At 43.5% G+C, this 13,516-nt stretch overlaps 1 protein-coding gene across 1 annotated transcript in view; it reads right to left on the bottom strand.

Annotated features, from left to right (window-relative positions):
* RPH3A (rabphilin 3A) overlaps positions 1–13,516 on the bottom strand; it is a 726,349-nt gene that overhangs the window by 91,735 nt on the left and 621,098 nt on the right. Inside the window, exon 18 of the mRNA XM_086943083.1 lies at positions 12,636–12,732. Within this exon, the coding sequence (XP_086799209.1) occupies positions 12,636–12,732 (97 nt within the window). The remainder of the gene's footprint in view (positions 1–12,635; positions 12,733–13,516) is intronic.

Here is a 13,516-nt window from a genome sequence, read left to right as displayed (position 1 = left end):
ACTGCTGCATTTTGCACCACCTGTAGTCGGCCGACTACTGATTTGTTTGCGCCCAGATACAGAATGTTGCCGTAGTCAAGCCTTGATGTAATGAGCGGAAAAAAAGGGGGAAAGGCTGGGTCCTGTCTCTGACCGGCTTGGACCACTCTTATGAAACAAACAAACCAAGGTGCCGGACAGTATAGATTATTTGAAACAAATGCACACCTAGTACAATGAATTGCTAGGCTAACAAACCATTTGTGTTTAGTCACTTGTTTTTTTATGAAAAAGATTTTAAACAAATATTTTGGCATCAAGGGATACACCACCACATTTACAGAGGTTCACAAATGCATTGAAAAAAAACCATATACAATACATTCAATCAAATCATACACAATGTGTATGATTTGATTGAATGTATTGTATATGGTTTTTTTTCAATGCATCCAAAATATTTGTTTAAAATCTTGTTTCATAAAAAAACAAGTGACTAAACACAAATGGTTTGTTAGCCTAGCAATTCATTGTACTAGGTGTGCATTTGTTTCTAATAATCTATACTGTCTGGCACCTTGGTTTGATGTAATGAGGGCATTGACTACGGTCTTTTGCGTGGAAAGAGGCAGCATCCAGAGGATTTTCCTCAACCATTTGACTATTGTGAGGTACAGACCAGTTACTTTACTGGCCTGTTGATTCATGGATAGGGAATTGTCCAGAATGAATCCCAGATTTCGAACGTGGGTCACCGGAGTAGGAAGAGCGCCCATCTGGTCAGGCCAGTGTACGGGATTCCACAGATCTTGATGTTTTCCCAGGACCAGAATCTCCGTCTTGTCACCGTTAAGTTTTAACTGTTTTTTTGTCATCCAGTTCAGGATGTTTAGGAGTCCTTCTTTGAGTAGAGAAGGGGAGTGAGGACAGGATTCGGATAGGGAAAAAATGATTTGGGAGTCGTCGGCATAGCTCATAAGAGTGAGACCCGATTGTTCAACAAGGTCAGCCAGGGGTCTGAGATATAAATTAAAGAACAGAGGACTAAGAATAGACCCCTGGGGCAATCCATGGGGTGCCGGCAGGATATCCGAAGCGGCTCGTGAAGAGGTAATCTGGAAGGTTCGGTTAGTCAGGAAGGACCGGATCCAATCCAGTGCCTTTCCGCGTACACCATTTTTGTGCAATTCTTTGACGAGTGTTTCATGGGAAATGGTGTCGAAAGCCGCGCTCAGGTCTAATAGCACGAGCGCGACCGTCTGACCTTGATCAAGTAGCTTTCGGATGTGTTCAGTGACTCCAAGCAGGGCGGTTTCTGTAGAGAAACCAGCCCTGAAGCCAGATTGTGAGGGATGCAGTAGAGAGTTTTCTTCTGCAAAAGTAGCTAGAGCAGAATGCACGTGTCTCTCCAAACATTTGGAAAATGCCGGGAGCAGGGATATGGGTCTGTAATTGGCAAGGATTTCCGGGTTTGCAGTCGTTTTTTTTAGAAGGGGCGTAACCATGGCATGTTTCCATAGGGCTGGGACAGTGGCAAGATCAAGGGAGGAGTTCAGAAGGTTTGTAATGATCTCCAATGAGTTATCACCAAGTTGTTTAATGATTTTGATAGGAATGGGGTCCCTGGAGGAGCCGGATTTGATGGTCTTAAGAATTAATTTCAGTTTGTCTACTGAAAGAGCAGGCCAGGATTCCAGTAAGTTGGCACAAGGGGGAGTTGGTTCTGAGTCAGAGGAAGCAGATGGTTCTGTATTGTTTGCCTTGATATCTAGGATGATTTTGTCAATTTTTTCAGTGAAAAAGCATGCTAACGCCTGACATTGTTGAGTGTTTAATGGGGGTGCTGCAGCTGTAGTGTGGGCACCAGCCAATTCTTTAACTTTGTTGAAAAGGGTTTTTGGCATATTAGTGGCTTCCATGATAGTTTTTGAGACGAAAGCAGCTCTTGCTTTTGCGCAGGCCGTGTGATAAAGGTTCCTGGCTTCCTGGTAGCTTTTTTTTGCGTCAGGGGCGTAATTCTTACGCCATTTGCGTTCGAGTGCTTTGCATTTGGATTTTTCGGTTTTTAGGCTATCATTATACCATGGAGCTGGGAGGCTGCATCGCTAAGCCAATTTTGTGCTTCGGTTGCTAGGCAGTCCATGTTTGAGCTACAACTTGGGGGGTTGTCTTGTAATGTCGAGTTTAGCAGTTCTAAGTTCACTAATTTCCAATTTTTCCTAGATGAACCTTGAGGGTCATGTTGCGAGTTGGGGGAGGGTGGAAAAGTAATGCTGAATTTTATTAGGTGGTGGTCAGACCAACCTATGGGCGAGGTGGCAATACAATTGAGTTCACTGATGTTGGAGATTATAGGGTCCAGCAAGTGGCCAGCTATATGAGTGGGGCTAGAGTTGATCAGTAGGTTAGAACAGGAGGGTATGGTGGGGTCCTCTAGGTGCAAGTTCAAATCGCCCAGCAGGGAAAAATTACTTAAAGTAATATAATAAAGGGTGATAAGATTGGCTAAGTTAGATGCCCATTGAGAGGGATTTCCTGGGGGTCGATAAATCAAAAGGCCTGACATCGTGAAGTTCGCGTTCAAGGAAATTTTGAAAAGACCCGCTTCACAGTCTGGAATAGCTACTGGTTCCAGAGTGCATTTTAGCTCTCTATTAAAAATAATTGCTATTCCACCACCTAGCTGTTTGTTCCTGTCTATTCTGACAATGGCGTAGTTGTCAGGGAGGGCGGTAGCAACATCCGGTCCGGCGCTGTCGTGCAGCCAGGTCTCGGTTAAGAAAAGGGCACTGGGACCGTTTTCAGCTAAGAGGTTAAAAATATCGTATTTGTGTTTTGGCAATGATCGGCAATTTGTACTATAAAATACGTAATTTAGAGGTTCGTTTTTACGCAGTAACTTGCTTTTTCTATGTCTTCAGGAAGTGTCAGGGTGGGGTTGACAAATTGAGGTGGACAGTTTACAGTCAGCGCAGGAGCGTATTCCGACTTTATGGAGGTTAAATATTGAGCACCTAGGATTGGGGGTAGGGCGCAGCGCTTTCAATTCAGATGACGATCTTACCAGCCTGAACAGTGCAGGGGGAGCGGAAGCCTCTGACTCGTGCCACGTCCTGGCACGGACGGGCACAGACGGGCTAGTCTTTGGCGTGTCTTCGGCGTGCTGATGGTGTGCCCGCTGCGCTCGACCGCTGCGCTTTCGAGAAGTGAGCATGGTAATAAGGAGGAGGAGGAGGTGTAGGTGAGGCAGAGTCCCGTTCCTCCCTCCCATATTGCCAGTGATGGCCCAACCAATCACACCTAAACTCCCTTTGTGTGTTGATGCCTAGGAGGAATACACAAAACCCAACTACACCCAGTCATGTAACCAGAGACAGTATATGCCAATTTTCTAAAAGTGGCATTTTCAAATTTGTAATTTAAACTCAGACTTCACCATACGTTAGGATTTTAAATTAAGATTACAGAGACACTACAAATAAATGGTGTTACACCTGGCATCATTGGCGTGGGTTTCTCCTGTATTTTATGCATTGACCTCCTTTGTTTTTGCTGCGGTTTGGACTCTGTTTTGCTGGTCGATTTGCTTTGGGCACTCCCAGGGACAGTGTCAGGCCACATCTGCGCGCCCTGCTCTGGCTTCCAGTGGAATTGCGCCTGAAATTTAAAAAGCTGACTATAGCGCTTCGGGCCCTGTATGGCACAGGACCCATTTACCTGCAGAAGAGATTCTCCTTCTATGTGCCAGGGAGACAGCTTCGGTCCTCTGCTCTATTGCTGATGCAGACCCCAAAGTTTAAACGTCAGCGCCTGGGAGGCAATTCCTTTGTGCGCAGGGCTGGTCTGGCCTGGAACTTGTTGCCTCTAGCCTTAAGGAGCATCCAAGACCCACTGCTGTTCAGGAAGAAACTTAAAACTCTGCTTTTTTAATCAATTGTGCCAGCATTTCTCTATTTTGGAAGCTAGCACCGGGACACTCCCTAGTAGCCGTGCGCTCAACCAATTAAATATAACATAACATAACATAACTTTGCCACTGCTGTTCAGTGCCAAAGTGCAAGTGCTCCGTTTGTAAATTGTTGTTATGGATTGGTGATTCCATGATTGCATATTTGATTTACTAGTCTGTCCCTAGTACAGTGCACTGTGTGTGCCTAGGTCCTGTAAATCAAATGTTGCAAGTGGGCTGCAGCACTGATTGTGCCACCTACGTAAGCAGCCTGTAAATATAACTCAGGACTGCCATTGGAGAGCCTGTGTGCAGTCTGGTATTGCCATGTCGACTTGGCAAGTATACCCACTTGCCAAGCCCTAAACCTTCCTTTTCTTACATGTTAGTCACACCTAAGATAGGCCCAATGTACCCCTGTGGGCAGGGTGCAATGTATGTAAAAAGTTGGACATGCCCTGATGTGTGTGGCATGTCCTGATAGTGAATGTGATGAGCTGTTTCAGTCTGATATTGGCGAGGTTGTCCGATAGGGCAGTGGATTTAGGGTCACTGAGGTTGTTGTGCTGGAAGTTCAGGTTCCGATGAGTATGTAGTCCATGGAGGCGATGGCGTGGGGCGCGATGAGGTTGGCGATGGTACAGATGAACGAAGTTCGAGTTCCGGGAGTCTGTAGGTTAAGATTGCACACACAGGTTCTGCAATGCAAAGCCTGAGATACGTTTAAAGTGCTTCTTAAGTCATGGGCCCTGGGCACATGTATTGAATAAAGTAATCATGGCTCTTATTCATCAGTCATAGGTGAGCTTTGTCGCCGGATGCTCCTCGACCAACCACATGTACACTCTCTCCCAATTATTTGGCAGGTAAGTGGCCGTAAAGGCTTTCAACCGTGTCGATCGAGTTACCTTTTTCGGATGATTGGAAGGATGGATATAGGTCATGACTTTATCACACCTGCCAAAGGCATGTATCATGCTCCTACTGCATCTGTTGTGTGTTGAAGGTTCTTCTCCCCATATTTTCACATCCACCACGGTACCAGACAGGGATGTCCCTTATCCTCGTTGCTGCTCCTACTGGCTCTAGAGCAGATTCCAATATGATCTAATGACAACATTAAGGACATTAGCACAACAGCTGGTGAGGTTAAGACCTTTTACTACGTGGATGACATCTTCTTGACGTTACACACCCCTCAGCCTGAACAACCTCTTTTAAATCCCAACTGGACTATTGCTCCCATTTTTCTAGATATAAGATAAAGTGGTCGAAATGTCAGGCCCTACCTGTAATGATCACCACCACAAGCGCCTCTCTGGTCAACCTACCATTTAAGTGGCTACAGTCCCATTTGAAATATCTCAGGGAACATATTAACCAGGGCCTGAAAGACATGATACTGGATAATGTGCAGTCATCGTGGATCATATGGAGAGCGATTTTCGAAGGTGGCCTGCTCTGAATCTATCTGTTAGAAATTGGTTTCTGGTTGGCTAGGGTATGCACCTAAGCCAGGCAGAACCCACCACTCTAGTCAAGGAAAGTAAGTTGCCCCCCAAAGATAACCTGTGCTCACCTACGGTAACTAGGCACAGAGCAGTGAGGCTTATAACCCAAAGTCAATGAGTAAAGCATATGCACAACACACTCACATCAGTAACGCAATGAATACACCACAAAAGGGACTCCACACAGGCTTTATATAAAAATATATAGTATATTGTGCATTTAAAAACAGACCAAACAACATGAATTAGGATTACTGTGCATATTATGCAATTCCTGAGACAATACCCATTATTCTGTCAATGCAAGGAAAAACGATAGATAATCTGACATCATAGAATAAAATGCAACAGTTAGGAAATAAAAGTGTGAATTATCACACGAGTGCAAGAAAGCAAACCAGACTATGAGAAGGCACCTGAATTAACAGATATCACCTGGGATAATTACTGTACCTAAACCTAGGCCATTGTAAAGCGAAAATGACATAAATCATGTATATTCTTTTTCACATTATACCATCACTTATGTCGCACCTGCTATCCTGAACACAAGAGATACCAGGGAGTATTTGGGGCATAAAACCCGGCAGTTTAGTTAGGGTCAAGCTCATAAAACCATCAGGGATCCCCATATGTACCTGACTACCAACACTGCAGCCATGAACAGAACAGACCTACCAAGTCCACTTGAACAAACGGAGCCCTCTGCTTCTATCAGCAGGTTACGGTAATGCTCAAAACTTGAGTCTTCAGGGCTGGCTCCAGAAGGCGGCTTATTCAGAGGATTTTCCAACTAACCCAGGAGACGTGGAGGGCGAGAGCAGAATGATCGGTCTCAACACAGAGGTATCGTTGGGGATGGTCGCTGTCTGGGATATCATGCTCACACAAGATAGGTAAGCAGGGAACTAGGGTCCTCAGAATCAGCAGGCCTCAAACATGCATACCGTACTTGGAGAATGGCAGCTTTGTTGCTCTCCCTCTCCGGTGTCTGCACCTACAGGAAGCACCCAGCACGGGCCTCCATTTCCTGAGCACAGTGCTTCACAAGCATTCCTGGATAGCCAGTGCTCACAGGGGAAAAAGGTGTTCATCGCTCACTCAGGGGTATCAAGTGCTCTTCACGTGCAGCTCAGAGTGCTCCATCTTGCAAGAGGGAAGCATTCAATACAAGTTGGCATAAAAGAACAAAGTGCTCACTACGTGCTAACTTACAAACAAGAGGGGGTACCAAGGGGCAGAAAACAGCACTACAACATGCTGGGCTTCTTGGGAGGCACTTGAGGGCCACAGGGGGCAGACAGACAGCACAAGAGGCAGGTCGCGTTATGGCAACTTCTCCTGACAACTCATCAGGGCTAAATGCACCCAAAGTCAAAGAGCAGCTGGTAGCAGATCAACAAGCAGGAAAGCAATCCAGTGAGTCCTTTAGGCCTCCCAGCAGAAAGCAGGCAGCAGGGCAACAACAGAAGAGCAGTCCAGATGAGTCATTTGTGCGGCGCAGGCAGTCCTTCTGAAAGAGGATCAGTCCCATTTACAAAAGTGCTCTGAAAATATGAGGTCAGAGTCCCTGTACCATACCTCAAAATGTCTTTGAAGTAAAGGTGACTTTAAAAGAAACCTTAGAATTGAACAACTCCTCCTTTCAACTTCTGCCATGGTTTCAGACATCAGTAGGGGGTAAACAAGCCCTTTGTGTGAGAGCAGGACACAGCCTACACAATTGTAAGTGAGCCCCACCTCCCTCGCTCCCAGCCCAGGAAGACAGTATGCAGATACCTCTCTTGTCACACCCAGCCTTTCCTGTGTTGTGGCTGTCTGGAAAGTATGCACAAAGTGTAACTGTAGCTCTGCCCTAGATGTCGATTAGAGTCAGGCTGCAAAGCACAACAGTTATAAGCACAGAGAAATGCTCACTTTCAAAAAGTGGCATTTCTAATTAGTAATAAAAAAATCCACCTCCATCAGCTCCCATTCTAAAAATACCAAGCATGGCAGTGCTACTCCTTTCAGATCAAGAATTACCACTTAAAAATGTATAAGGGAATCCCCAATGCTAGTCTATGAAAGGAGTAGGCCTCACAGTAGTGAAAAACAAAATAGTCTGTTTGTTACTACAATAAAGGTGCATGTCCTACGTTTTACTTACAAAGCAACCTCCCCATAAGGCTACCGAGGGCCCAATTAGGGGTGACATATATGTAGTAAAAGGGGAGTTTCAGGCTTAGCAAGTAGTGTTAAATGCCAAGACAATGTGGCAGTAACATGTGAACACAGGCACTGCAGTGACGTGCCTGAGACAGGTTTGAAAGCCTGCTTCTGTGTGTCGCACAAGCAGCGCTGCAAGCCCACTAGTGGAATTTAATTTACAGGCCCTGGAAACATGGTATACCACTTTACAGGGGATTTGCAAGTAAATTAAATATGCCAAACAGGTGTAAGCCAATCATACCAAGTTTTAAGGTTGAGAGCACTTGCACTTTAGCACTGATAAGCAGCGATAAAGATCCCAGAGTCCTAAAGTCAACAAAAAGAGGGTCAGAAAAATAGGAGAAAGAAGACCACAAGTTTGAGGAGATCCCTGCAAAAAGGGCCAGGTCCAACACTATCCCTGTGGGGTAGAGTTCAGATCATCAAGAAGAATGTCCTCCTCAAATCCAACTAGATCTTCAGTATTCTGCCCCTCGTCACATTGATTTCCCACCTTCGGAACATGCAGCAATCTATTTCCCAAATGATCTTGGGCCCGGGTAGACCGAGAGGGAACTGAGCTTCACTCCCCTTCGGAGAAGGACTGCTTAGCTTACGTCTGCCACACTTGGAGGGTATTGGTGGGTGCAACAGCTGTCCCATTCCATGTATTGGTTGTCCACTTCCAAGGCTAGACATACATGGGTGTTATTGGAAAGTCACATTTTGCAAACATCCTGTGATTTTGCTATATATAAACCTTGAGACCTTCAACGACCCACTCTTCAACCCGATCATTTACACTTCCCAGTATGAGTGGCATAGGGCCTATTGACTGGTGCTAGTTCTAAGCTACTGTGGTGCAATACGGCCATCACGGACTGTGGGGAGGAAATTCATTGGTCCAACTGGACTGACCATGCTGTTCACCACATCGATGATCTTGTCTCTAATGGTTCCATTCATTTGTTTCCCAACTTGAGAGGATTCGAGACTTCCAGCTAAGGGGATACAATCCATTCTCTCAGGCCCAATCGCATGTCTTGTGGATTGAGCATATCGACCTCCTTAGCTCACCCATTACTCAGTACATCCAACTTGGAAAAACATTGGGTGGACTACTACAGGATTGTAAGCTGCATTGCTGGGTCCTTATTTCTCCTGTATCACATCCACAGCACTACGTGCATGGAGGAAGCTCGTCTTAATATGCAGTTCTTGGATGATGTCTAGGATACCAATCTGGTGGAATTTAATTAGGGCTCACGGTTTTATGTATTTATTTTTTTGACATTTCCATCTGTATTTTTCCATATTTATTTGTTGCTACTTTTATCTGTATTTATCCATATATATTTTGGGTTTATGAAAAATCCGGGTTGAAATTAGTATATTTCTACATTTATTTAACCAACAAATATGCACTCACGCTTGAATGCCTGCCCGCTTTCAATGCTGTAAACACCCGCAGAAGATAACTCAATGCACTGATATGAAAATGTGCAAATTTCAGTATCAACCGTGTGCATATCTACTGCTGTTTAATCCTCTTTACTAAAATTATTTCCTTTTTTAAACCCCTTACCTATCAATCCACATAGCTATTGGCCTGGCAGTCATGGCAGGCAGTATTTACAATCACTCAAAAAGCAACCCAATTTCCGTTTTTATCTACATTTAAAAATAAATACTGACAAGAAAAAAAATATTTTTCTGTCTGTATTTACCTGTAAAAATCTGTAAAAACGGAAAACAGGGAGCCTTAACTATAATAAAGGGTTATGAGAGGCACATCTTAAGTATAGTTTTTTTATGATCCTCGTCCGCTGGCACTGGTCTCCAAAAAGGCTACACAGAGAGAGCCCACCTTAGCGTGAGCAAAAAGTCTAGCATAATAATTGCTTGAAACTTAAACAAAAGTAATAGAGAGTATTTAATAAGCTATTAGGGCAGTATAGAAAGATCAAACTTTGTTTATGAAAGGGTTGTATGGAGGGGTGAATTAAAAGGAAAATACAAATTGCAGCAGAAAACAATAAACAAAAGACCATTTTACTCACCAATATAATCATTAGATTTTCCAATATCATCTCTTCTTCCCACCATGAGTGCTTGAGCCCCCCTCCCATGAGGGTTGCTTTTTCTCCTGTTTAATTTTTAATTGCCAGTTGTTACTTATTTGCCCATCTCCTGTGTCTGGTCCTGAGATCCATATTCTGCTGCTCATGGTACTTCTTTTCATTTTCATTTTTGTGGGCCCCTCAAGAAAGACCTTGTATGCAAATTGTTTATAGGTTTGCATTCTACCTTTATCAGTTTTCTCACCTTGCATTGTGACCTGCCTGTATATTTCCAGTGTTCTACGATTATTACAGACATGGAAAATCTTTATAAAAAATTAAAATACAGAGAATAAGTGTAGGAAAATCGCCCTCTTGGCATGATCCCCCCAACTTATTGGACTGATGCTGCTGGTGTTTCGACTCTGAAAACTGGGACTATGATAACCAGACCCAAGTACATGTGCTCTGACCCCTAAATCATTTAGAAACTGACTATACTCATAATTGGCTTATTAAAGTTATTACACTACCTATTGATCATTAGCATATAGTGCCAACTGCACCCAAGGCCTTTAAGTTAAGCATAGGCATCTGGACTGGGCAGGAACTTAAACAACTTCAAAGAGGACTACCCTGTCTCAGGCAGATGTAACTAACACCCAGGACTGCCCCCTCCTTTGTCCCTCTGGTCAGCCAACCATCAATCCCAATGGAAGACGAGCTGCCCCCATAACAGGTTTTGGGAGACCACAGAGTAGGAGTTACTAATTTCCCTGGCCACAACTCTATGTTGGGCACAGGGACTCTGCGCAGGAGAAGAAAGGTTCTACCATGTTAGATTTAGATAGAGAGGGGCATTGTAGGAATGTTAGCAGTAGGGCAGACAGGAACTGCTGCAAAAGTGGAAAGGGTTTGCCCTGGTATTTGTTTACCTATTAGTTAATGAGGGGGCATGAGTCACACGCGGCTACCAGGCATACATGTGGCACCCTGGGCATCCTCTTCAGAACACAGCACATTTGGAAGACAGAAGAAGGACTGCACCTGCTGTTGAGATCTGTGAGGAGACCTCAAAAATTTGACCTGCACTTGTACATAGAACAATGAAATAGACTCGAAGGAACAGGTGGATGATTTCCTGTTAACATATAGGGACACACTAAGCTGTTAAAAGCCCTTCTCTTGAAAAGGCTTGCTGGCCAGCTCCAACTGGACCTGCCATGGACCCTGCTGGTGCCTCAAACTAGAATAGGTCATCAACCCCAAATACAGTTACTGAGCTCCTGGGAAACTTGGCTGTGTAAAAGTGTACTCCTTCTAACATGCTGAGAAACCTGAGACTTAAAAAATGTTTGGCTCCAGCGACCTCCGGGGGGAAAGGGACTAACCTGCCAAATCAGCCTGACAAAGGTGTGGTGCCTCTCTGCCAAAGATTGAGGCTGCTCTGGACTTTTTCACAGCATCAAATCCATTTCAGTGGGACATTTCAGAAAGTATATTCAGTCTTGTAAAGACCTGTGGGTTTACAGTTCGCAGCCTGGTCCTGCTCGAGAAATCCAAGCTCCAAAAAAGTAGCTTAATCTGAATGTACAAATCTTCACTAGGCGAAGGCGCCAAAAGTAACCGACCAGTGAGGGACCTTCCTTGGGTGCACATTTTGAATTTCTCCAGCTCATAGATTTCCTGTCAAAAATAAACAGCTTTACAGGGACCTTGTTTGATGGCTATCTAACCTCATGAAGCCTTTCTCACCAGAGCTTGATGCCTTTCCCTGCTGTGGATTTTTTACTTCCATTTCAGATACTAAGCCAAAAGGTAAAACTTCTGACCAGATCGAACCTAGTTTATGTATCTGACCTGTGCTCCATCGCTTCAGCCTTAAATCTTGTGTAGGTCCTTGGTCAAGCACAACCAGATGACCGCGATTGGCACTTATAGCTTTTTGGTGATGTTTTGATTTAAAACGTAAACAAATTGTATACTTTTTTTTGTTTATTTGTTTTGTTCATTCTCTATTTTTATTAGCTGCATTGGGATATTTATTCTGTTGTGTTTTTGACTTTTTAGCTGTTTTGGTACTGCTAAATGCATCAAACATTTTTTAGGATAAGCCTACCTGTTGCTCTGTGCCAAAGCTACCAGAGGTTGAGCTCAGGTTTTAATTACTGACACCTTTATTGGGCCTAACAAGAACAGTGACCTTAATACTAGACTCCTATCCACCCTAACTAATAATCAACTTTCCCAAAATAAGCATGACTGAGCTGCTTGAAAAGGCCACAGATCCCTGATACATAAATGCCTATTTTTGCATTTAGTATTGTGTGTTTGTAGAGAAAAGCCAGATTGTTTTGCCGAATGTCTTTTCAATGCTCGGTCTGGAGTGAATAGCCAGGAATTCTTTAAACTACATTTCAAGTAAAACTAGGCATTATAAGTGAATATTGTTTTTTAAAAGATTTGTATTTATTTTTTTAGTTTCTGTTTTTAGGTCGAAATGGACCAACTTCTAATGCCTTAAAATATTCGAAAGTACCAAATTAATTTTCCCCACCTTCATCAAGTTCCTGATTTACATGGAGAAGGAATAATCAGTTCGTCACTCACTTACATACGTAAACACAGACACAGCAAATGATTTGTGATGTCTGAGATGTGGTAGCCAAGTAGAGGTCAAATTGTCACCCTTTTTTTTGTAACAAAGCCTACAAAGAAGGAAGCATTGTATCATGTCCAGAAGGAGTGTGGGAATTTCAGATCAAAAAGTATGGTCTAATAATTGCTTGAAACTTAAACAAAACGAATAGAGACTATTTAATAAGCTGTTAGGAGAGTATCGAAAGATCAAACATTTTTTAAGAAAAGGGTTGGATGGAGGGGGAATATCAAAGGAAAATACAAATTGCAGTCGAAACAAATAAAACAAAAGACCGTTTTACTCACCAATATAATCGTTGGATTTTCCAATATCATAATCCCAGACTGAGATGTCTAGTTGCTTCTTTGCAAGATCATTATGTTTTACCTCATAGAAAAACTCCTGAAAATGAAGACCGAGAAAACATCACATGTACTATAATCCCAATGCAGAAAATATATAAACTGACGCATTTCACCGAATCGGGTAAAGATAAAATATGCATTCACGAGGAAATTAATACAAAATTGTATCCTTAGATTTGTAATATACTAGTAATCAATGAAAATACGTGCATTCTCTTAACTGAAACAGATACGTAAGTAATAAAAAACACATTTGTGTTAAAGTTCCAGAATATGAATATCTGGGGATGTGTAATTAAAGCAGATTCACAAATCCTCTGCAATGGTGGTGGGTACAGTGCCACATTGGATCCACCCTTGTGGAGGGTCTTGAAACCCTCAGTATTCAAAGATGCACATACCTTCAGCACAGACCCAGCCGCCGGTCTTGCTGCGAAGGTGTAAACCTGTGCATCTCCACTATACCACTTCCCAAAGGGGGCACTATATTTTTACCACCTCGTTGGTCCCAGAATTTTGTGGCATTTCCAAGAGTCTGAGATAGCCCACGTGCATGTGATTTATTTCCAACCTGCCTCCAGGCAAGGGGATAACCTTGTATGTAAGGGCGATACGATCATGCAATGAGGTATTACCTCATCTGCATAGGGATACGGTCATGCAAATAAGGCAATGTCATCCGCTACAATAAGGGGTGCACATCTAATGTTGCAGAAGAGGCATTGTGCCCCCCCTAGTGGCATGAATCTACATCCCTGCAGTGCAGGTTGCTCTGGTCACTGATTTGATTATCTGGATCCTGGTGTGTCACAATACTTCTG

The sequence above is a fragment of the Lissotriton vulgaris genome, chromosome 11 (genome assembly GCF_964263255.1).
Source record: "Lissotriton vulgaris chromosome 11, aLisVul1.2, whole genome shotgun sequence".
Classification (NCBI taxonomy): domain Eukaryota; kingdom Metazoa; phylum Chordata; class Amphibia; order Caudata; family Salamandridae; genus Lissotriton; species Lissotriton vulgaris.
The sequence above is the reverse complement of the archived record's forward strand: the minus strand, read 5'-3'. Positions and strand labels throughout refer to the sequence as shown.